Source organism: Botryllus schlosseri, chromosome 2 (genome assembly GCF_051294905.1).
Source record: "Botryllus schlosseri isolate E-star chromosome 2, Bs_hap1, whole genome shotgun sequence".
NCBI lineage: Eukaryota > Metazoa > Chordata > Ascidiacea > Stolidobranchia > Styelidae > Botryllus > Botryllus schlosseri.
The window spans coordinates 35,794,166-35,820,092 of NC_137237.1; the positions used below are offsets into that span (position 1 = coordinate 35,794,166).

At 40.2% G+C, this 25,927-nt stretch overlaps 1 protein-coding gene across 1 annotated transcript; it reads right to left on the minus strand.

Annotated features, from left to right (window-relative positions):
- Positions 1 to 3,650: 3,650 nt before the first annotated feature.
- Positions 3,651 to 15,571, minus strand: LOC145458739 (charged multivesicular body protein 6-like). The gene is made up of 6 exons (XM_080337207.1): positions 15,382 to 15,571; positions 11,274 to 11,383; positions 7,950 to 8,124; positions 7,827 to 7,892; positions 5,064 to 5,226; positions 3,651 to 3,997 (listed from the first exon to the last, which is right to left on the minus strand). The coding sequence occupies exons 1-6, from the start codon at positions 15,448 to 15,450 to the stop codon at positions 3,957 to 3,959; spliced, it is 624 nt and encodes a 207-aa protein (XP_080193333.1). The 5' UTR covers positions 15,451 to 15,571; the 3' UTR covers positions 3,651 to 3,956.
- Positions 15,572 to 25,927: the final 10,356 nt, after the last annotated feature.

Consider the following 25,927-nt stretch of genomic DNA (forward strand, 5'->3'; position numbering starts at 1 on the left):
CCATGATTACATTCCGTGAGCTTGTCTACAATTGCATGCTGACAACACCTTTCCTCACATACAAAAAAATTCGACGTGCGCGAGCTATGGGGTCTCTGACAGATGTTTTTTGTTTTGGGGGGTGTAAACTAAATTTTGATCGACGCATACATTTTCCTCTGTAGCCTTTACCACGAACAAACCAGCAATCATTTTTAATGTGAAGTGTAGGGCTTGTATCAGGCTATATAATGGCACATATTATTTTATTCAATACCTTCCTTGAGCGGAATTTTTTTCAATTCATGTATCAAATTCGTAGGGTGAGGACCGATGATACAGTAGCCAAATCAAGCAAAATAATCAAGCATACTAATCTTACAACAACTGACACATGCCTACGTACAGAAATTCTTTATGTCATAATTGCATATGATGTTTTATCGCAATAACGAGGTATTTGGAAGTCACAATGTCGATTTTCGGAAAATATGTATGTACCCTCAAATTTATCAGGTCGAGCCTAAATCGAAACGTGATTTTATGGCAAATTTAAGGTATTATTAATTGTATTTTTCGACGGTTGCAACCAAACATTCTTATTTGGCTTGCTGTAGCTTACAATATAATACACAGAAGAGAGAAGTTGTCACATCTGAGTTTTTGAGAGTATGTCTCATAGGTCCCCGGGTCGTGTGCCATTGGACCCATCGGGTGGGGACCGATGACACTTTCGAGCAACAAATTTTGAACACTCATAAATATTCTTTGAAAAGACGGATATTCATGTATGTGCGCGCGATATGTAGAGCTTGTATCAAAGTGCTGAGCCAGCAAAAGATCTGCTGTTTTCGGCTGAACATTTTGGGGCCAGCGATCATTTTCCAATTTTTGATCCATCGGTCCCACATCTCCCCTACGCCAAAATGTTCGCGCTCCCTGCGCCTACATAACGAATCCCGGTGGCTATTAAAACATGACTATACTCACGATCAGGGCCGTAACAGCACTTAGTCAGCCCCCCCCCCCAAAACTTTGGTCTTGGGCCCCCCATAGGGTTATAGACCGAACTTCGCCGATACACTTTTGCCGCTATTCCTCATATTTATTGGGAGTTAGTTTAGTGAATCACATTTTGTCGCCTAAGCGCGCGAAGCGCGGAAAATTTCTAGAATTCATGATTTCATCGGTCAGTATGATCGGGAATTGCATATATTGTTATCAATTTTTATCTTCTCTCTGCTCACGTAATCAGATTTGCCGGTAGAGCTGAGTGACGTGTGTTTGAAAAGGTAGGACCACTCAATAATAATTATACATATCTTCGGGCGTATACATGTCGGCAGGAACGAAACAGCACATGTCAGGCCCCAAAAAACGTGGGTCTTGGGCTCCCACAGGGTGAGAAAACGACCCCCCCCCATCACGTTGTTCGCGTTTGTCACGGAATTATCTGTACTGTACTGTGAGCCAGCGCGAAGCGCGAAAATTTTCGATAATTTATGATAAAATCGGTCAATCAGATCGGCGATTGCATATATAGCCTATTATGCTATCAATTTATTGTCCTCTCTACTCACGTAATTAGATTTACCGGTAGAGCTGAGTGAAGTGTTTTGAAAACGGGAGGGCCCGTAAATAATGATTAAACATGTTCGGGCGGGCGGACCCGTTGATATGACTTCGTTACATGATGTTATTTCGTGACTTCCAGTCTGCTATATCAAAAAAATATAGAATCGTACAAACGTAGGCTTTTAAACTAAGAGAGAGAGAGATATGATATGCTTTCTCGCCTGCACCATCGAGATGCTTTGGCGACGGAGTTGCGATACGGCCCCATGAGGTCATCTAGTCTGCGCCCCCGTTTTTTTTTCTCCTCCATGCTATCCGTGATTGCTGAGCGCCTAGCAGGATAGCTGCGGATACCATTTTTCGAGTCTTTGGTATGACCCGGCCGGGGATCGAACCCACGACCTACCGCTCGAGAAGCCGGACGCATAACCATTACACACACGATTTCAAATTGGTATTTCTTCACTGGCATAAAATTTTTCCCAGCGGGATGGTATTTGTCTAGTGAGGTTCAGATTGCAAAGACAGGAACATTCGGCGCCAGTCATTTAGGCGCCTATGGAAAATTAAACCTATATGTATTTTATATATATGACGAAGTCTTCGGTCTGCATAAGGGCATAGACCTTTTCGGCCAAGCTTTTCTCGCTGCCGATCGTTCTGGCACACTTCTTGGAGTCGCATGTTATATGGCCTGAAACTTGATTGTATGTCTTGGTGGGTCGTGGCGCAGTAATGGCCCAATACCCAATAATATAGATAAATGGCTACTTGAATTCGCGCCCAGCGCGAAAAAATTTTGAAAAAAACTGCATAAATTTTCAAAAAATACTCTATGATTTATGCTAATTCACGAAATAATTTTGGGCCCCCTTCGAGCTCGGGCCCCCCCCCCCAATTGGGGGGTTTGGGGTGCGGCAGTTACGGTGCTGCTCACGATTTCGGTGCGCATATGAGCCAATATGAGTAAATAAGAAATTAGTCCGTTGTTCATCGGCAATAGACATGGGCAGTTTAACGTCGGTAGTTGACCTCTAGTTAGATCAAAACGACAATGCACTGGAAAGCGGTCATATGCTACATATAAGCTTAATCGAAATGTGAGTGGAAAAAGGTTGACCACCCTGCTTGAGTTGCTGAGGAGTGTTGTCAGGTATCGTGTGCAGCTCATATAGTTCAAAATGGAATGAAAGTGCAGATCATGATATTTTTTGTTGTATTTGTATATCTTCAATAAAATATTATTTCTTTGTGGTAACTGTGCCCGTCGCCCATGTTAGAGTACACAGCGTTATACTGACGTAGAGTTATATCAAAACGTTGTTGTTCTCTGTTGCCAATTTTTATCTCGATATTGAAGTCATGCGGCCCGCGGCCTCTACGAATTTTAAAAAGTGTCACGCGACCCATTCTGAGTAGGCGACTACTGGGTTAGACTTTTACCAAATATGTAAGCTACGGCATTCTCCCAACCATTTCACAAAAACGCATCAGTCTCCGCTTCGTCTTTCAAATCTCTCATTTGAATATTTGCTACTGCGACCAAGGGTGACCCATTTGGTTCTGGTGGGGTACCGGAAGCCCGCGTTGGTGACCTCTGTCCCTGAATATGTTCCGCATCGTATTTCCATGTACAAATGCAGTGTATTCTTGAGGTTGCAATTTCACCGACTTACAGTCAACAATACAAAATGAAACAGACATGAAAAATTGTCCTTGAATAAATACTAACCCTACATAGTTTACCGGACCACAACCTGACATATTGATCCCGACTTTCAAGACATGCCGCCGTTTTATCACCTGTCCTTTCGTGATATCTTTTAACACTTTTCATTCAATGTGCATGCCTCCTTTTTACATCGCCCACGAAAGGTGGGTGTCTGATTTCGAAGACTGCTCCAAGTCGTTTCGAAACCTTCCTATCTTTCATTGTATCACAGTGTAGTGGTGTAATGAAAAAATTTTCAACAATAAATTGAATTTTATATAGTTCACCGCTGAGTCCGAGTCATATTGTTGACACACAGTGTTAGCTGTTCATTATCGCGTTCAAGCCAGGTTCACCCCGCCGAAATATCCAGACATAAATCGAGCTCAGTGATACATCTGTATTATAAAGTATAGTGATCGAAAGTGGAATACACAAGAAGAGTTACTCTGAAGCATTTCGTGTGAGGATACGTTCACAAATTGAACGGTGTAAAAAATATCGTTTAAAGCTCAAGTGAAAAAGATATGGTCCGTGATCAGACGATTTGAATAACACGGCTATCCTTGATTCTTGAGCAATTCTAACTTCATAAATATGTATGAAACAAGGAAGCTGGCAAAGCCCGAGCGGTGATCATGGAAATGCAATTCTTCGTTAATGTCTGTCATTCCCAATGGGTCACGTTCGACTATGAGGCTTCCAGCGCCACTCTTTCGGTCTGTTTCGCTTCTGGAAAGAGAAGTACATGGTTGCTGCTTGCTAGGAGTATTTACAATGACATTTAAACACAGGAAGTATTGTTTGTGCGAGTCCGACTAATTAGGTCCTGAGCAGGTCTTAAAAATACTCAAGTAGTTTCAAAAGAATTTTTCTCTGCGTCTCATACTTTTTAGCCTTCTATCGGAGGTGACCCCCCGCACAATCAGTGGGATGTTAGCTTTTGATTAATAAGTTTGGGATAAATTTCACGCTAAGGCTGCCTGCCAGCTTTAATATTACCAAATTTAGCTACTATTAGGCGGTGGCAGCAGGGTTGTAACCAAGTCAGAAGGTTCCCAGTACCAAGTCATGTTTACTTTATATTATTTCAACTAAAGCCAAGTTGAGCCATTTTCAACTCACTGCTGAGCCAAAGTCAGGGAGCAAGGTTCGAGTCCAAGTCACAGTGTTCGCTTTACATTCTCGAGTTCAAGTCAAGTTTAACACCCTTTGGTGAAACCAAAGTGTCCTACAATGGTGTGGACACAAGCGAATCTCGCGGCTCGCTGCGATTGGTCTACGTCACAATATCCATTTGGCCAAAGGCAATTCAAGGTAATTTTTGATAGATTTGCCGGGCGCGAAAATTATTAAATTGGTATCAATAGAAAGCTACCACGGTACTGATTGCAAAAATAAAGAATTAGTCCGCTCGTGGTCCTGGAACCCCCCAAAAATCAGCCTCCAATGTTGCATTGTATCGGAGTTTGGTATTGTAATGCAACAATGCCGTCTGGAATTTACGGCGAAGCAAGTTCGCATGAGTGCGAATGCTCAATGGCTTGCGCAAAAATGGCCAATACCCTGCGGTTTGCGCTGCTTTTCTCCCGCACCCAGGTTGCGTCACAATCCCAAACTCCGTTACGATGGAGCATTCGAGGCAATACACTAATTGACTAAGTCGAGTCGAGTCATTTTCCTTTTTTAAAGAAAATGACTCGAGACAAGTCAACGAAAATGCACGACAATTCGACGAATTACAAAAACCCACTAAGAATGCTTGTCTTCAAATGACCTCCACGAGCACAACGCTTACCTTTCTGCGTTTGAACCGGAACGTTCGGCTCATCAGCCGGCACATCAGGAAGGCTCGGTACCGCCTCTTGCGACTGTTCTGCCTCGGTGATGGCTTCCAATTCAGCCAAGATGCTGCTCTCGTCTTCATCCGTCAGAGCGCCGGCCAGAATCTCGTTGAGTTGCTGCACGGAAGAAATGTCAGGGTCAAAACGATACCTTTTTTTATCACGGACTGAAGAAATCACATTCCCCTAAAACCAGGGCTGGGTATCATCGAGTGGCAGTACTAAGTGATTTGACTCTGAATATAGTTTTGAGTCGAGTCAAGCATTCGAGTATCACTCATTGTGATAAGTCTAAATGAGGAAAGTTGAACAATTCACTTATTACGTGACCACAAAGAATACAATGCAGTTCCACGTCACATTGAATAATTTTTTCTCTACCATGCCTATTTCATTGCACATTCTGACAACTGAAAATGCAGAGATTATGATGGATATGTCATTTCAAAAAACGGGGTAGCTTTGTAGTAGTAGGTCTACATCAGTGGTTGATAACGTGGGCGATATTGCCAGGGGCGATTTGGCGGCCTAGGGGGGGCGAAAATGACGAAAGGGGGGATAGGGGGCGTAAATGGACAAAGGGGGCGACAGGGGGCCAAAATAGCGAAGACGCGTTAAAACGGCTATAATGTAGTCAAGTCGATAAAACGACCTTTTTTTTTAGTCAACCCACGGAAATTTAGTTGCAAAAGTGTAAAATTCGACAACGAGCCGAAAAGTTGACTTTTTTTTTTTAGTCAACCCGCTGATGATTATAGATTGTATGCCGATTTTTTTGGTTCGCAAAATTTGGGGCGCGATGATCGGCGTTGAGGTTCAAAATGGGGCGATGGGTCGAAAAAGGTTGGGTACCACTGGTCTACATGTTTCGCATGGCAAGGAGCGTGCAATGTCAGTACTCGAAAAATTCATCTCTTCCAACTAACTCGGATCATTACGAATGAATACTCCATTCAGATTTCAGTAGTCAGCCCTACCCGAACGGTAGTTACAAGCTCAGGAGGCAGAATTATTTTGGGGGGTTGATTACTTCCAGGCGTATTGCGTCTGAGATGAAAAAATGACCATAACATAATTTGAAAACGTAAGAAGACCACAAAAGTCGAAAATATATACACATCTGTAGGGCCCCCTATTCAAGAAAATTTACGCGGTACTCAAACTCATCTTGCTTCAAAATAGATACCTGTACCGATTTCCCAAAGCATGTATATACTTGGAAATTTGCCATACGGTTCCAATTCATTCAAGTACTGGCAAGGCAGAAGGCAGTTACCTATAGATTTGAATCGATTGAACTCAGTCACAGCAAGGTAACGCAACTAACGTGGCGAGATTATGTGCAGGTAATTGTGGCTTGAACAGCCCCTATGCATAACAGGGGTGTCAGGTCAACATCGAGAAAACCATTACCAAGAACGGTCACCGCCGAGAATGTATGGGCTATTACCGAGTACGGACATATGCCAGATCCGGAGCTGATTCTCAGGTATAAATTTCTCGCCAACGTGCGTCTCATTATGTTTGATTCACGGCATTAGCCATTCTCGGTAATGGTTTTCTCGGTATTGGTATAGAACCATAACAGGAGTCACAAAGATGTGTCCTGCATAACGGTAACTGACTGGATATAATATCGAAGACTGTACTATTTGTAGCGGAATCAGTCGCAAAGATGCATTCTGCATTTCCGAAAATGCACATTTTCGATTCAAACTGTTTACAGCAAGGTCACCAACACGGAGCCCGCAAGGTTATATTTTGCGGCCCGGCATCTGACCCGAGACTACGGAAAATTGATATAGTTTCACTTTCAAATATTGTTGTTGTTAAAAATAATGCTATTCTACTGCGCCCAACATTCTCGCTAGCTGAAACGGCTTCGGCGGTGGCAACTGACAACAGCATTCCAGCTGATATGAGTGGGCCGGGGATATTGTCTTGATGCGCAATAGCCCTGACACTGCTGCGACGAGATGCTTAGAACACGGCTTGGGTCGTCCCCATGAGATGAAGTATTGTGATGTGATAGTTTTGCTTTCAGTTCATACTATTGTCAAGCTACATAACATAACATAACATGGTTGGGTTATATTTTAATCTGAACAAGTCACACACAATGTACAATGCGATAAGACACAATGCGATGTCATGAACAGATAGGAGGATGTAGAACGACACGCATCAGCAGCGATCCTTTACTCTAACATCCACCTCGGCCTAGAGTGCCCGATGTCACAGTTCTTTTTCGATGTTGATCTCTTTGAAGCCGCGGCCCTTCCTACTAGTTCTTTTCCATTCATTGTGAGTGCTTTCTTTCGTCGGGTCTTTTTCTGGGCTTTTTTGTCGCCGTAAGAACGGCAACGGCAGGGGAAGAGGAGCCCAGATAAACCTCCGGCGGGACTCGAACGCGGGTCGCCTGCGTGCTGGGCGCTTATCGTAACCACTACACTATCTCCCCTACTGCTAGCCTCAATATTGGATCCTTGTTGCTGAAAGGCATCAGGATTGTGCGCACTACGACGAGCATGGTCATGATAATGTTGTTATATTTGTAATTCCTTCATGAACGATTATTTCGTGACTCAGAAATGTCATCGCTCAACACTCCGCTGGAATCATTACAATTGATACTCGATTTGGAATCGAGAGTTCAAATCCGAGTGACCAGCTTTACTGACCAGTGATCACACGCATATTTGTGTATAATTTCTCACCTCTTGATACTCCAAAGCTTCCCGTGTATCGTCCATAATCTGTTCGGCTTCCTCCAGAGACATCAACTGCAACAAAGTCAAGTGTATTATCATTGGAAACCATTAGCACGCGAACATACGTACCTTATGTATGTCTTTCAGCGCCTGGTTCCCTACTTTCAGACCCTCCAAGACCTGCGTTTCCATTTGCGCGAATTCGATATCGTTGGCCAGCGTTTCCAAGTTCTCGATCTGCCGGCCAGTCTTTTCCGCCAGTCCCTCCTGACGCTTTTTCTTTTTCAGAAGCAGTAACGCCTTGCTGGAAAACAGTAATTTCTAAATGCAACGGTACACACATTATCTGCATTAATTAGTAGCCCTTAAAAATGGGCGCTTATTCCATATTTGCAAAAAAAGACATAGCATAGCTGGCAGGTTTCACCAGAAAAACTTGGCGAACAGTTACATAATGTACCTATAACTAGGGCAGAGGCGGCTTTAACGAACTATATTGTTCCCTGAACTGAAACCTGATAATACTTTTGTGAGTCGTATAATTTGTCGTGTGAACGTAGATAACGAAATATGAAATCGTACGACGTTGGGTTCATTTCGAGATATACGTGTGTAATACCACGTAGAGACATTGATGTATACATTCATGATTATTAGCTGACTCGGAAGTCGATATACATTCATGATTATTAGCTGGTTCGGAAGTCGATAGACATTTATAAGTACTTCGCTAATGGCGAGAAATATATATTGCATTTTGAACCGTACGTGATATTCAATAAAGTTACAAGCCGGGGAGACGGAAACAAAATATATTCGTCAGTGTGATACATCGAATACGTGTGCAATAGACAGGCCTGGTGGTACGTCAGCCAACAAGGTCGTACGGCGTGGGTTACGCCGGTCGTCGAACGGAAGAAGAAACACGCAGCGAATTGTAAACGCAACCTTCTTGGAGTCAATAATATATCTTGGAGTCAGATATACAATTATACAACTACAAACGTTCGCTCTGCGTTAAAGCGGCCAACCAGTGGCTCGCGAGAAGGTTTTTTGTAATTAGTTATTACAACAACCAAAATAAATTATTGTATTATGTAATTTATTGTGAACTTGCAAGGCTAGATAAAGTTTGATAATCCTGACCGTGAAATTTGTGATGTTGATGACTAAAATATATCAGTTCCGACGCATTTGCGTAGCCGGGGGCCAGCAACATTTTTCGTGGATCTTCGTATATAATCTTGACCATTGAGTTTTGAGTAGAATATTTCGTGGCAGATTTATTTCACTTGATAATTTTCTTAGCACTTTGCGCGATTCATTGTCACTCGAATTTTTGCTTTTAGTATTGGTGCCCACTCCGGAAAATAAAAAATGCCCCAAATTTACAGAATTGAGTCGAACTATATTCGTAATTATGAGAGAACGTGTCGTCCAACATGTCATTCTGCATTCTGCATTCACAGAAAGATAGTGGGCGATGAAACCTTTGCACAAAATTATAGACGCCTGTTCACCAAAATCTTCCATATTGATATGTTCAAGCGCAGAATAATTCTGTCTTTACCAAGTAGGATACCAGTAGGATATACAGATACGACCCGCAATATATGCAATTAACATTGTTATTGACCGAATTCATACATTTACCATGAAAAAATATTGCGCGAACACTGAGTCAGTTGTAATCAAGTGAGTTGAGAGTCATGTTGAACCAGGCTACTGATATCCATGGAAAAACATTTATGTCAATGTCCGACCCAGGCATTGGTTACAAAGCACTATAAAATAGCCATGGTCCGGAAATATGAAACTATCTTGGATGACGTGCGACTTAGCGCCATTTTTTTTTGTGAACTTTACAAGTTATTGAATTGCTGTTAACGCGTCATAATAGTTGTTGCTGGAATGCTCGATAGAGTAATGGCACTCGCTTTTTTCTTCCATTGAAATTGGAAATTTGACTAGGCTTGACACTCTCCACTTCTATTGCTTGAGAGATTCTGTTTCAGGCAGACGACCACAAGTAATATTAACCACTTAGATTACTGTTAGCTAGGGTTTTGTTTAGTTTAAAGAGCTTGATCCAGAGGCGAGTGTTGTTCATAGCACAAAAACCACAGATATGGGAACATGGATTTTGGATGCTTGATAGACGGTAGGCTATCCTATGTGATAAGCCTTTCGTCTTTATGAGTAGGCTACCAATCTACCACAAATACAAAAGGTGAATATTTTCTTCTTCAATAGTTTAGCTTCTACAGGTTGGGATTGACGCAAATTTGATGCTGCAACAGTTTTCAGCCAGCCTAACAAATCTATCAACCTGTCTGAAAAATTCAAAAATAAAAGTTACTTTCTAGCAACCCTAGGACACAAGCATTCGCAGATAGTTAGCCCTATTATTTGTGACTTTATCAGCACCATATTCCACTTACATGACTTGTTGATGCTTGACATATCCTATGTGAAGCTGTTCGTCTTATGAGTAGGCTAGGCTGCTAATTGGACGCAAATAGATCAAGCAAAAAGATTACTATTTAAGCGAGGAGTAAAGGTTCTGGCATGAAACTGAAAGTGATGAGCCGCTGAGCCACCATCCGTTTCGAAAGGTGATGTAATCTAATATGATGAAAAACATTTCAAAGTATTATTTCTAAACCCAGAACCACATAGGCCCTAAACTTTTTGGGAAGATTTCTCAAAAAGCAGCACTTTCTCGTCGATGTATATCAAGACATCGAGATCAATCAAGATATCTTGGCAAATCGAATCTGATTCAGTATTCGGCAAGCTTCTACACCTCGAAATTGTAGTTTTTCCATTCAACATTTAATTTATCAAATGCCAGTGAGCACAGATTTAATTTCTGTTATGTTGAATGTACGAAAGCAAACCCTATCGAAGTATCCTGATCACAATATACTTGGGTAAGCTTTAGCAAATAGACTTAATCCCTTACTTTGCACTAGGGCTGGGCATAGCGATTCAATTTAAAGTAAAGTCAGCTAGTGAGAGCCGTTTTCGAGTAGGGGCTTCGAAATGATATGCCGCTATTATCTTATGACAGAGAATAGTAATTACAGGAACTTCGACGCGAGATTCCAAACACCTAGCAATAAACAATATACACACATAGTGCATATCGGCATGAACATTGGCTCAGATGGCAATCACATATTTGGTGTCAATACATTGGTGATAACAATTCATAATCATGTAGGTATAGGCCTAAACAGCATTACTTGGTTCATGGCAACTTGAGAGGTACATACCAATTAAACAGTTCAAGTCTGTTTTATTTTTAAGACATTATAATCATTATAATGAGTGGTGTTGAAATACTAGACTCAGAATAGAATCACTCAAGCTTCAATTTTGCCCAGCTTTACTTACCATCAAGTTCTGTGGCGTCCATCTGTCATGAAATATTTATTCAAGGTCACCCACCTTTTCTGACCTTGCGACAGAAGACGTTTCGCTAACGTTCTGAGCTTCTCCTGTTCGGCGTCAATCTTCCTTTGATACATCTTCAACTGATCCCGCTGCTTCTTCAATTCCTGCAGCAGAACATTTTTTTTAACTAATTTTCAATAAAAGCCCCATAACCGCAATCGTACAGTTGAATGTCACAGAAGCACTATCAAAGGTGTTGGCATCAAAATGAAGCCTTGGGTGAGCAACCTTTTGACAAGGGGGCCAGAATAAATATTGAAGTGAAACTATAACCGGCATATAGGCATTGTAATAGTTGCAAGGATGAACATCTTATTACGAATTGGTAATGGTGATAGTGAGACTAAGCATTAAATATCGATACCGGTACCCACTTCACACATAACAATAGCTCGAGTGAAATAGCGAAAGTTACTGAATGGAAATTGTGCAAGATATTCATGCGCAAAGTAAGCATTACAGGCTTTTAGAAGTAGAGTAATTCCTTCTCAACATGCAAACGCCCGTCTCCACACCATTTCAGATCAAATTGAAAATTTTCACATCGATCAGGCATTAAATTTGGTGCATAGCAAACTTTGTTTCAAGAAAATTGGACAATTCGTTACAGAGTTATTGCAATTTGAAAAATGACATTTTGTGCTCACTCGGCCGTGACGCTATACCGCTTGGAACGTGTGTCTAATTGTAATTAACATTATAGTGATCAAATTGCTGCCGAGCAGACTTAAATTTCTGTAGTAAGATATTTTGGTATATGCTTATTGTGATAGACCTAAATTTTTAACTTTACTAATGGGGGTTAGGGGTCAAATGTCAATTCAAAGTCATCATGTTTTCAAAATCAGCCATGCATAACAAATATGCAACTCTGCCTAGCGTAATTCTATTTAAACCGATTTTTTCGAGGAAGGTGTCAAATGGAAGCTTGGAAAGAGTAGAACGTCGCTGAATTGGTATTGCATGTGATATTTGACTGCCACTTGTCTAAAACTTCATTGAAAAGATGCGCTCTAAATAGTGCATGACCTGTTATGCATAAAGTGTCAAAGTATATTCTCAACTGTGTTCCTGTCTTATATTCAATTCAGAACCAATTCTGATGGATTCTAATTGGTAACAGCTTTCATATGACACCTTACTTATGAATTTTGAGTTAGAAAGAGTCGTGCCAGAGAGTTCAGAAATATCGTCACGCATCACTGATTTTAACATACTGGTATGTCAATTTTCAAATCAAGATTTGAACCTTGATTCTGTAATGCGGAGGGGAATATAGTGAGTGAAGAACATGTACCAGCAATCATTGCTTACCAGCATTACTACCTACAGGCTGCAGCCTGTATAAGTAATGATTTTAGCAGTTATAATTATACGCAAATTTCATGGTTGAGTGAGTAAGCACGAAATCCTCATTCTTCATACTGCAATTGCTCAAGAACCGATCAATAAAGTTATATTAATTAAATTCTATTCTACTCAGAATTGGGTACTTTAGTTGTACATGATATTGCAGAGAAATCTGAGAGGGTGTGAAGACGAATTAAAATATTATTTGGATGTTGACTCGAATTACTGATAGTCGGTAAACCCAGAAGCACCCTTGCAAGCATAATGCACATGCAATAAATATAAGTAGGGGCCTACTCTCTGAGCATGGCAATAATTATCTACTGAAACACATTATCATATAAGGAGTAGAATAATGGCAAAATCAGATAATCACTGAAATAATATAATAAAAATTAATTAAAGAATGACCTATTTTGCATTATGCACCATATTATATTTTTAACCACGTTGCTGTCAAATATCAATAATAAAACTAAGTTTCGTGCATTCTAGTTGAAAACAGCTTTCAAATGACACCTTGCTTGTGAATTTTGGTTCAAATAGAATTGCACCAGATGAGTTGAAAAATATCGTTATGCATCACCGATTTTAACACATGCCAACTTTGAAATCGCGTTTTGAACCTTGACCCAATACTGTGGAGCGGGGAAATTCGTGGTAAGTGAAGAACATGTACCAACAATTATTGCTAAATAACATTCAAACCTTTACTCTGAGCTATATCAGTTACAATCATACACAGGTTTTGTGTTGCTAAATTTCATGGTTGAGTAATCACAAAATCATCATTTTTCAAACTGCAATAACTCAAGAGCCGTTCAACGAAATTGTCCGAAATAAATTTCGTTGTACTCAGAACTAGATACTTTAGTTGTATGTAAATTTAGAGAAAAATCTGAGAGGGTGTGGAGACGGATTTAAAAAATATTTGCATGTTGACAGGGAATTACTCAGTAGCCTGGATATCAATATATTACAACAAACTTTGTGGTAGGTTCATGTTGTCAGCCAACTATATTCCCCTCGAAGATTTTTGCGATAAAGTAAGCATTATCCTATCCATGTTTCTGTGGTTTTGAGCCTTCTCTAACACCCTTGCGCTTTACTCAATTTATCAAAACTAAGCTAAATCATAAACCCATTGCGCGGGCTGCACATTGCACACCCGATATAGGCATTGAGCAAAAAAACACCAAGACCTTAACAATCAATTGAGTGGATAACTGTCAAATTTTATAACAAGCTTCGACAATGTAACTAAAAGTGTAATCAGTACAATAGCCTAATAGCCAACATGTTCCATGAGACGAAAGGTATATGTGAAAAAGTGGATGAAGCCACTAAAAATTTTGACTACTGTCAGTGGGAAAATGATTGCAGTACCAGATGTCAGCCAACAACCAATTAAGTTTGACTGGAAATTTCCTCAGAAGACATGGGGCGATTGACAAGACTAGAACCGGGTGATAGCTCATATTTCACTGTGTAAATCTGTAGCCTAGTATTACTCCAACAGCGCAACGTTTGAAAGGCAGGAGCGGTGTCTTCGAAATGCATAGGCTATATGAGTTGGGCCTATCAAATTTTTATCAGGACTAGAAAACAATGCAAAATTGCGACAATATTAGCGAGATAAAGATAACATCTCAACCTTGGGATGTCAGAACATGGCCTGTGAAAAGACAACATCTTTATTTTTGTATCAAACAAATTAACAGATTAAGGCACTCTTTTAGCTGTTATGGCAGTTTTGCAGACCATCGTGCGTTCATTACAAGGCCATTCTCAGACCCTAACTCTAACTCGGACCGGCTATAATCATTAACACAACTTGACCCGAACCCAAATCATAACCAACGCAATACTAATCCTAACCCTAACCGTAATTCTAACTCTGGATAATATTAAATCAAGCTAGGAAGGACGTTGTATATTTTTGTACTTGATATTTTGGGGCATATACACCGACTCATGATATACATACACACGATCTGTGCATATGCATACCATGAGTACGTGATGTTCATATGCTATTGTACAAGGTAGGTGCAGATATAGCCTTGTAAGGCTTTCTAAGTCTGGCACAACCCCTAAATGCTATCCCAGAAATGGGATAAAGCGGAATCCTGCTACATTTTCCGCAGTCAATTGCACAATGCACATGATTCGATAATTCTAATTCATGGATTCCAGGCTCAATTTTCGTGGGGATTTGATTGTGTGACAGCGATAAAGTACAAGGGCGGTTTGCAGAAGAGCCATTGCGGTGATTGCGCAACGTTACCATGGCAATAAAAGTACATTAACCAAGTATTTGTGTATTTTGTATTAAAAGGATTAATAAAGGACACGAATTGAAGTGCTGATTGCTCACCACAGGACCCAATTTGGACAGTTTACGCGTGGAAAATATTAAATATCTATTACTTTCTTTAAATTGGAGTCTATTATACCTTATGAATGAAAGTTGTGCCAGGTTTTTTACCTTGCGTCCATACAATGTTTCAATGAATAATTTCATACACACATAGGAATTTAATTTAGACAGTCAATCAACCGCATTCAATTTTAATAGTACTCAGTTATAATATGATACCATTAGGTTTGTTTATACAGCTCTCACATATTAGAGCAACTGCCCCTTTAAGGTTTTCTTTGAATCTACGCATAGGCACAGCTGTCGTCAGCAAATGCAATCTATTGTATGCCAGTAGCATCCCACAGCCACAGCCACAGCCACACCACTCACCAGAATAGCTTTATCCTGCTCAGTAACGCGGGATTGCGGTTTCTTCTTGCTTGAAAATAGCCCTCCCATGTTCAATACATGGATTATTAGAATCCAACACCAGGAACGAGTGCAAGAAGGCCAGTACAGACGGAACAAAACGGGGACAAGTCCAGGTAAATATTGGTAACTACAGTTATATCACGTATATCTATAACAGATCGACGAGAGACATCATAAACAAACCACTGAGGGCACTCAGTGGCACTTTAAGAGTATGTTGAGTAGAGTAGACCACTTATAGAGTATGACTGGATACCAGAGTCGACCACGAGTCAAGTCGAAATACAAGCAATTACTACTAAATAAATACAGTCCGTCCTTAAGATTACCGGACCACGACTGACCCATCGATCTCGCTTTCCATGACATGCCGCCCTATTTTCATGTCGCTTTCTTTTTTCCATACTATCTTCTTAACTTTCATTCAGTGTGCACTGTGCATGCATGCCTCCTCTTTACATCGCTATAGCTAGGCCAAGGTGGGTGTCTGATTCCATAGACTACTCCAAGTCGCTTCGACATCTTCCTGTCTTTTTCATTGCATCGCATTTTTGTGGTGTATTGAACTGATAAAAATTGCTAATAAACCAATGATGATGATGAAAATCATCACACAAAATTATATCACACCATGGAAAACTGAATGGGATAGATCGGTAACTGCGTGGCCTGTCAATCATTTACGGTTGAATAGCAATCAATAGAGCCAGAATGTTTCGATTGTATGCTGTTATTCTCCGACCACTGTGATTCTATTAGAATTTTTGGCGAAAATCGGTGATTGTGTGAATCATGAAAATATACTCGGGTGTCATTACATTTTGTGCTTTGGAAATTACATCGGCATATTCAGCAACCTCTTGCCATACTGTTTCTTGCTGATGTATTCAATGACAAATGCACGTAAACGACCGTTTTCGGGTGTATTTCCAGGTATTATGACGTAAAAACAATTTTAAGAAGACGAAGAGATACCTACTACACAGCCGTTTGACTGAATATTTTGCAGTTGAATCGTAAGAAATGTGTCGGTGATAACGCTCAACAGACCATGTCTATCGACTATCCTTGGTTATAAATATATTTCGAAGAGTGCGGGAATGATTTGACACCGGCGGCTGCTACGAAGAATCATCATTTTCTCGAATATATGATTACGACGAATAGTGGAACACTTTTTTAAAAGATTTAGGCTCCGGACTCTACATACATCTCATTAGAATCGAATTGAAATCGGACATTTTCGAAATTTCCGTAATCCGGACACAATTAGGGCCCCAGTTCGACCCTTGGGACCTCGACTTGAATAATGATTTTGGTGTCGATAGAAGCGGCCAGACTGATAAAATCCATTTCAAAAAGAATTGGGCTCCGGACTCTACATATATCTCATTAGAATCGAATTGAAATTTGACATTTTCGAAATTTCCGTAATCCGGACACAATTAGGGCCCCAGTTCGACCCTTGGGACCTCGACTTGAATAATAATTTTGGTCTCGATAGAAGCGGCCAGACTAGTAGAATCCATTTCAAAAAGAATTACGCTCCGGACTCTACATATATCTCATTAGAATCGAATTGAAATTTGACATTTTCGAAATTTCCGTAATCCGGACACAATTAGGGCCCCAGTTCGACCCTTGGGACCTCGACTTGAATAATGATTTTGGTCTCGATAGAAGCGGCCAGACTAGTAGAATCCATTTCAAAAAGAATTACGCTTCGGACTCTACATATATCTCATTAGAATCAAATTGAAATTTGACATTTTCGAAATTTCCGTAATCCGGACACAATTAGGGCCCCAGTTCGACCCTTGGGACCTCGACTTGAATAATGATTTTGGTCTCGATAGAAGCGGCCAGACTAGTAGAATCCATTTCAAAAAGAATTACGCTCCGGACTCTACATATATATCATTAGAATCGAATTGAAATTTGACATTTTCGAAATTTCCGTAATCCGGACACAATTAGGGCCCCAGTTCGACCCTTGGGACCTCGACTTGAATAATGATTTTGGTCTCGATAGAAGCGGCCAGACTAGTAGAATCCATTTCAAAAAGAATTACGCTCCGGACTCTACATATATCTCATTAGAATCGAATTGAAATTTGACATTTTCGAAATTTCCGTAATCCGGACACAATTAGGGCCCCAGTTCGACCCTTCGGTTTAGAGCGCGTGATTTATGGCTCTGCTCTGTCCTCTTATCCAGTGTACATAGCCTCCACTAATGATACAGCCGGAACAATAAAACAACATTCTAGCAATTCCGATTTTATCATATTTTTCGAACTGTAAGAATGTACAAGATGTCCGAGGTCCGATGTCCCTATGGGGGGCCCAATACCAAAGTTTTGAGGGGGGGGGGGCTGACGAAGTGCTGTTACGGCCCTGGCTATAGAATTAGCAATTTTGTTGCGTTCAGTCCAATACAGTCCATCCTCAAGATTACCGGACCACGACTGACCTATCGATCTCGCTTTCCATGACATGCCGCCCTATTTCTTGTCGCTTCCTTTTTTTCTATACTATCTTCTTTACTTTTATTCAGTGTGCATGCCTCCTCTTTACATCGCCTAGGTCAAGGTGGGTGTCTGATTCCATAGACTACTCCAAGTCGCTACGACATTTTCCTGTCTTTTCATTGTATTGCATTTCTGTGGTGTATTGAACTGATAAAAATTGCTAATAAACCAATGGTGATGATGATCAGATTGCTGAGCAGTAATCACCCCTGGGCACGCAAGCGTGACGACGGGTGTTGCGTATCTATCCGTAGGTTAGTTATCTATAGTCGAAGCGACTTGGAGTACTGTAGACTCAGAGGTGGTCAGTAATGAAGTACTTCTACTTTTTTTAAGTGCTCAAGTAGTTTTCCTCTACTTCTGGTACTTACTCAAGTAGATCTGATTTTCTCTACTTCTACTTCGTAATATTTTGTGATCTACTTACTTACTTTCCGCTATTTTCAGTTTGTCAAGTAGAAGTAGTTTAATCCCTCAATACTAAAGATAGCCTGAGGAAGTTCGGGGCTGTTTTCACGGAGTACCAACATTTAATATTCATAAAAGTCATAAGTAAAGCTCAGAAATTTTGTTACTCTTCGCGCACAGAAGTTATGGAGTGACAAATATGTTTTCATGAAAGTATCAGTGAATGTACTTTAGGTACCGGATTGCTTGGTTCCGCTCACACCGCATTGTCGCCCATATCAAATATTCCATCACAGTAAATATGGCCCACCATAACGTGATCACCTTTGATGATTTATGGACTAAAGACATGACATATATTTTCCGCTTTTTAATAATGGTATTGGTATTTCACTTACAATTCCGTGTATCATACTTTGAGTTCTAATTACTTTCAGTTCTTTTCTCTGCAGAACACATGTTGAAGCATAAAAGCAAGTGTAGTAATGCCTCTATTTTCCGAAAATAAACCTACACTAAATATAACTTTCACGATTCACAATATTTTTTATTAACGTTTAAATCGCGCAAAGTGTTGAAACCGTATCCGATAATACAACTTCTCCGTATTGCTATTCGCCGAAACTTGAGGCCTTCGAATATGGGGGAAGGGTGCCTTGTCATGATGTTCTCTAAAACGAGGTTTAATATCGCATTTTCATATCAATACTATAATTTGCATCCCATGATGGCAAAGAATGCTTATTCTGTCGAAAATTGATACCTCCTGGGATGCATCAATACGAATCAAGCCCTCTGAACCTTCTGTATAGCTCAATTTGCAGCTTATGACAGTCCATCCCAACGAATTAAGACTGTTTTCAAAACTACTTACTTACTTGAGAGTAGATTTAAAGTCAGTCAATTCTACTTCTACTTCAAGTAGTTTTAGGTGACTTATGGAAGAAGTACTTCTACTCGTACTTGAGTAGATATTTGCGTCGCTACTTCTACTTCTACTTGAGTAGCTTTCTTGACTACTTTGACTGTAGTCTATGGAATCAGACACTCACCTTGGCCTAGGCCAGGGTTGGGCAAACTACGGCCCGCGAGAGTCGAAAGAAACTTATTAAAAATATTGTAGGGATATTGCACGAAATATTAATAGAAAACGTACCAAAAATCGGATTGATGCGGGGACTTGATTAACTTTTTCTTGGTGTACTTCGCCATGATAATTCTAAGGCAGTGGTTCTCAAACTGGGGAGCGCGCCCCACTTCGGGGCGTGAAAGCATCTGAAGGGGGTTGCGAAGCTGAGCCCAAATGATTTTTTCGCGCCATGCGCGACAACATCCAATTCATAATTATTGCTCTGTATTTAGTCTGAATTTTATATTCAAAAATCTCTCATCCACAGTCGTAACTTTCCACGCCATCAAACAATTTGTTAGGTTTGCTAGCATCCTGGTTGCGTTTTGTGATATGACGATAAGGGGGCGCGAAATCGTTCACCATCATAATGGGGGCGTGTCTTAAAAAGTTTGAGAACCACTGATCTGAGGTAAATACTTCCTATATTATATTTTATGTTTAATTTCTGGCGCGACAGACGGATCTCAAGGCCCACGCAGTTTGTAACGTTTCAACTGCTAAATATCACAGAAATCCTAAACGACATAGACTAAAAATTGAATAGAGACTGTGGGTGGGCGTCAACATGATCTGCAGAATCTGGAAGGATTGCTCAAAAGGATTTGAAAATTTTTTGGCATCATTTAAGTCACTCGATTTATCAAAACAGAAGGGTTGATTGCGACGATTGAGTGAGTAACTGAGTAATTTTATTGTATCAATATAATGACTGTACCTTCGTAATATAAAATCGGAACTAACCGAAAACTATCATTGAGCTGGTTGCTAAAATGCTAAAATATATTACTTTTTTCCGGGTCAGGGCGTTGAATCTCGATCAATGATTCGAATCGGCATTATTCCGAACAATATTGCATCGGCAAAACAGTACTAGCACAGGAGTGGTCAACCTGAGGCCGTAGTGGGAAATTAATGCGATCGTCGACATGCAATTTGAATTTACGAATTGATCCCAATTTCATGGGAGATTTTATTAAATCTTGAAATTTTCTTCGCGCTGGGCACGATTCAATGTCACTTCATTTTTCGATTTTAATAGTAATTTTGTAATCATAGAGCCCGCAGTACAGATACGATTAGCAGAGGAAAATATTGCGCCTCATATAGAAATACCTACTCGTATAATCGTGTGCTCCGCACGATACCGACAATCCTGATGGGAGGTCAAGAAATGCAAAGAGCAGCATGTAACAAAGTGACTATAATATTAATTAGCCCACCCGAAGATGCATCATCATTTATAACTTGCCCTAAATTTTTTCGAATCTGATCATATGGGATGAGAAAATATGTTAAACTACAAATAGGCTACTAATGACGAGACTCATAAATAAATCTGAAAAAAATTTAGCGCTTAGCGCGGCTATGAACAATCCCATAACATGACCAGCGACCACTTGCGAAGTCGGTGCTTTAATTAAACCTATTTCATTATATATTAGTCCAGAGTTCGCCGGAAATAGACATAGACACCTTAACATGGGTATTGAGCGTCCAGCTAGTTCATTACGACTATACCGGCCAATGCGGCCATAGGCTATATCAGTGATTCCCAACCGCGGCCCCCAGCTAGCATTCTTGCGGCCCCCAGAAAATATTAAGAAATCGAGTTATGACAAAAAATAAAATCTATATTTATAAAATACACTTGCTTGGCTTGGAGTCTGGAGTTTTTAATTAGGATTGCAGGTAAGTCGTGAAAAGACTGCTATCGTTACGTCACTGCTGCTATCGTTACGTCACTAGGTAAAGACAGGACCATAACTGCCGCACGCCAAACCCCCATAAATTATAGAGTATTTTTTTAAAATTTATGCATCTTTTTCAAAATTTTTCACTGTAGGCGTGATTTCATGCTACCATATATCTTGAGTTTTGGGTACTCATCCTCAAGAAAAAATGCGTACGATTTATAGAAATGGGCATTGGGCATATCGGCGTTGGCCATTACCGCGCCACGACGAACCAAGACTTATTAAGTTTCAGGCCATGTAACATGCGACTCCAAGAGGTGTGTCAGAACGATCGGCAGCGAGAACACCTTGGCCGAACAGGACTGCCCTTATGATGACCGAAATATTCATTATATATACAAAATACTGCCTTGGTAATCTGAACCTCACGAGACAGGGAAAAATTATATTCCAGTGAAGAAATACCAATTTGAAATCGTGTGCGTCTTTTAGTTTAGAAGGCTACTTTTTGGCGATTCTATATTTTTTGTTATCGCAGACAGGAGGTCATGAAATAACATGTTACGGAATCATACTAACGGGCCCTACAGTTTCCAAGACACCTCACTCAGCTCTACCGGTTAATCTGATTACATGAGCAGCGAGAACAAGAAATTGATAGCAATATATATGCAATTCCCGATCATATTGACCGATTTTATCATGAATTATCGAAAATTTTCGCGCTATGCGCTGGCCCACTTCACAGTAAAGCTAGTTTCATGACAGCACCGAACAAGGTAATAGGGGTAGGTTTATCACCCTATGGGAGCCCAAGACCCTAGTTTATTTTAGTTTAATTTATTATTTTTTTTGGGGGGGGGGCTGACGAAATGCTGTTTCGTTCCTGATAACGGGTATACGCCCGAAGAATAATTATTATTGAGTGGTCCTACCTTTTCAAACACACCTCCCTCGGCTCTACCTGTAAAACTGATTACGTGAGCAGAGAGAGGATAAAAATTGATGGCAATATAAATTCGATTCCCGATCTTATTGACCGATTTTATCATGAATTATCGAAAAATTTTGCGCTTCGCGCTGGCCCACTTAACAGTAAAACTAGTTTCGTGGCAACAGCGAACAAGGTAATAGGGGTAGGTTTATTACCCTATGGGAGCCCAAGACCCAAGTTTATTTTAGTTTCATTTAATAATTATTTTTATGGGGGGGGGGGCTGACGAAGTGCTTTTTCGTTCCTGCCAACGGGTATACGCCCGAAGAATAATTATTATCGAGTGGCCCTACCTTTTCAAACATACCTCCCTCGGCTCTACCTGTAAAACTGATTACGTGAGCAGAAAGAGGATAAAAATTGATGGCAATATATATTCGATTCCCGATCACATTGACCGATTCAATCATGAATTACAGAAAATTTTCGCGCTTCGCGCGTCTAGGCGATAAAAGCTGACTCGCTAAACTGCCGTGAAAGCATCATAATTGGTAGTCCTATAGCTCACGACCGAAGCGTCCGAATAATTTGATCCGGTCCGGTCATTATCGAATGCTAGTGTCGCACTGATTCCAAAAATATGAATTGAAATCTCGCCAGGGCAATAAAACTACTCCGAAATAGCCACCAAAGGTCGATTGTTCTGAACAATAGGAGCGGAACAGCACAATGACCATAACAATGGCCAATGGCGTCGAGCGATTGATCGAAACAATGCCAATTTTCAGATTTTGAAGACTATTTTGGGTCCGTTTCGTTGCCCTGGTATTCGTGCGGCCCCGACCGTACTCTGAAATTCTAAATTTGGCCCTGACACCGAAAAAGGTTGGGAACCACTGGGCTATATGATTAGTCGAAATGCGGCCGTGAATGGCTGAAAAGTTGGCAACCACTGCACTAGAATTACATTGAGGATAATTACTCCATATAGTTGCTATTGTTCTCATCGACATGGCGTGATCTCGTACTCCTCTCAATAGTTGGTTGCGTCAGCATGGCCAGGCAATCTTTCACACCGGGGTGGTGTGCGAAAACCTCCACCAATGCCCTCTTATTCAAAATATACCCGGTACACATTTTCGCACTTCTTCGATATAGACTACACGTCGCGAAGTGTTCCGCATGAATTGCCTGTTAACCTTGAAAATTAACAAGGAGCATTCGTCAAGATTGAAAACTGGAAGAATTGTACAAAATAGATGATTTATGCATTTGCGAGAAACATTTTATGGCATCTTATTCATTGAAAGGTTAGGAAATAATTTTGTAACCTTCATCATTGTGTACGTCCAATGTTCCCTGTAAGCTGCGCACGTGCGCAATTGCGCAGTCCTGACACGGTCTCTGCGCACAGAAAATCCACGCTGCGCAAAAAAATCCGAAGCGATGACCTTTTTTTTAGTCGGCACTGTTGTCCAAAGGCCCGCGCAGTCAGTTGGTGAGTGCATGCATGCTCATGAAAAATTAGAGGGAACTTTGTGTACGTCTATGGTATTTTATGTATACCCGTCAGAATTTTTCGCTATTTGCATTACGCTTTATGACCTGAGCATGAACATCAACTTGTATTTGTATATACTGCCTAAAATACCCAGGTTATATTTTTCCAGTAAAATAACTCTACAATCTTCCAATGCAAAATATCTATCTTGAATATGCTCATGCTCATATATACATTACATATGTGGCAATGCGGAAATTACTTGACGGCTTGAATATTTAACGTGATTTGAATTGTAGTTGACTGGCAAAATTGTGACATAACAAATCCGATTTTGTAATGTCTAATGCATAATTTTTTACAGGACCGTTATTGACTAATTTGAAAATTGTGGTCCATTCTAACTTTCAAGAAAAGATTGTTGACGTTTTCAAGAAAAGATTGTTGACGTAACGAAACAGCCGCAAAGCAAACCACAACCGAGAGGAAATTGGAAAGTGTTGTGTACTACTAAATTTTATAGAATCCTGGCACGAGTCCGAGTGGCATAAATCTGCTCAGAATAATATCGTTTCTGATGATTTACGAAAAAAACTTGATCCTATTTTAAGCCTTCAAATCTCCGGACGACGTAGATCAATCTCCACAATTATCGGTAAATCAAATACTAATACCAATCCTAATCCGACAAAATTTCACAAATCCGACTTTACGAAATCCTATTCCATGCTCATCTCTATCCGATGCTCAACGTCATGTAAAATCCTGCGAATGAAACATATGCGCCGACTTTTATTTTTACATGGGGGGGGGGGGGGAGGGAGCAAGATGAAAAAAGGGAGGGGTTTGAATAAAAAGGGAATTCTTCATAGGGCCAGATTTCGTTAAAATCAAGTTTTGTCATGTAAAAATTTGTCAGTTGGCAGGTCAAAAAAGTTTTTTCCAGCCAAACTACTTCATGAGGACAGACAGTTCCAACCAGAAATGAAGATAAGTAGTATAATTCCAACATTATGTGGGAAAACACCTAATTTGCATACGATAGGTCAAAATATGGTAAAAAGTAAGTTTTTCAAGGTAAAAAAATCGCCTGAGTCATTAGGAAAGAGTGACAACGCTCGAAGAAATAACACTTGAGAATGCATATTTTGTTACGTGACGAGAAACATTGACGCTATCAGCTATTAGGCACAGTTATTCGATCGGTCATAACTGCACAGCACTGTTTCATAAATTGTAACAAAAATGGATGCACAATGCACATAGTACATTTACCGAATGGCTCAAAAATAGGTATGTATCTTAACATAGTAATTCGCATAAACATGGAAGTTCTTTTTTCTACATATTGACTTGACCTGAATGATTTCCGTTGACCAAAAGTTTGGTTCTTGTTATTCTGAATTCTGAATTTTGATAACGAATTCTGACATTGTAGCAAAATATGTTTTCTAGAATGAAAGTGATGTGATATGCAGTATTTAAGTGTTATAGTAACTGAAATATATATACCCTGCATATAATTCTCAATGATATCATGGTGTTGGTATCCTTATTGAAATTTAGTCACGACTAGTATCAGCGCATTAGGAGTCCATGAAGAGGTGAGGTATTTACGCTGTAATCCTGCTTCTGTAATACCCATATGATGTCACATTGTTATGACGCCCGGATTTGATCAACCTCTTCCGTGATCACCTTTACTGTTGAAAGAATAAATAGTGATGTGTGAGCCTGGAAATCTGTTGAGTGAAGGAAAATGTTGGACCGCCTCTATTTCGCCCACTTCTTCGAAGTCACTATTTTGCAAGCCAACTATAACTGTAGGAGTTGACAAACTAGTCGTTATCAAAATTAAATGACTACATGCAAAGGCTACGCTGCGAATTATTATTTATATATCATTGACTGTACACCAGTCGATCAAACCTGAAATGGACAGTGACAGGAACTTTTTATCTATTGTGGGTCGCTCTTGCGAACACATACATCGATAAGATATACCATCACATCATAGTAAATTGTACTCAAATAGTTTGAAAAAGTAGGTTAAGACCAGACTTTGCAGACGTTTGTTAGTCAATTGTATATTAAAATCAATTGGGTTAAGTAGAAAATAAACGGTCTGAAAAGTACTCAAGTAGTCTGAAGAATTAAGTTGAGACCAGACTAGTATAGACATTTGTCAGTTAATTGTATACTGTGTCTAGAAGCTGCTGACGATTACCCTGACGTGGATCAACCGAATATATTCGGGTTTATTCGATAGACTATATGAATACATTATTCAATTGTATATTGGAG

Bases quoted from the DNA above. Each gene is read 5' to 3' on its own strand.
- LOC145458739 (XM_080337207.1), bottom strand. From the start codon at position 15,450: ATGGGAGGGCTATTTTCAAGCAAGAAGAAACCGCAATCCCGCGTTACT. The intron at 11,384-15,381 runs GTGAGTGGTGTG...GTTCTGCTGCAG, and splicing joins AGCAGGATAAAGCTATTCTG to GAATTGAAGAAGCAGCGGGA. The intron at 5,227-7,826 runs GTGAGAAATTAT...TCTTCCGTGCAG, and splicing joins AAGCTTTGGAGTATCAAGAG to CAACTCAACGAGATTCTGGC.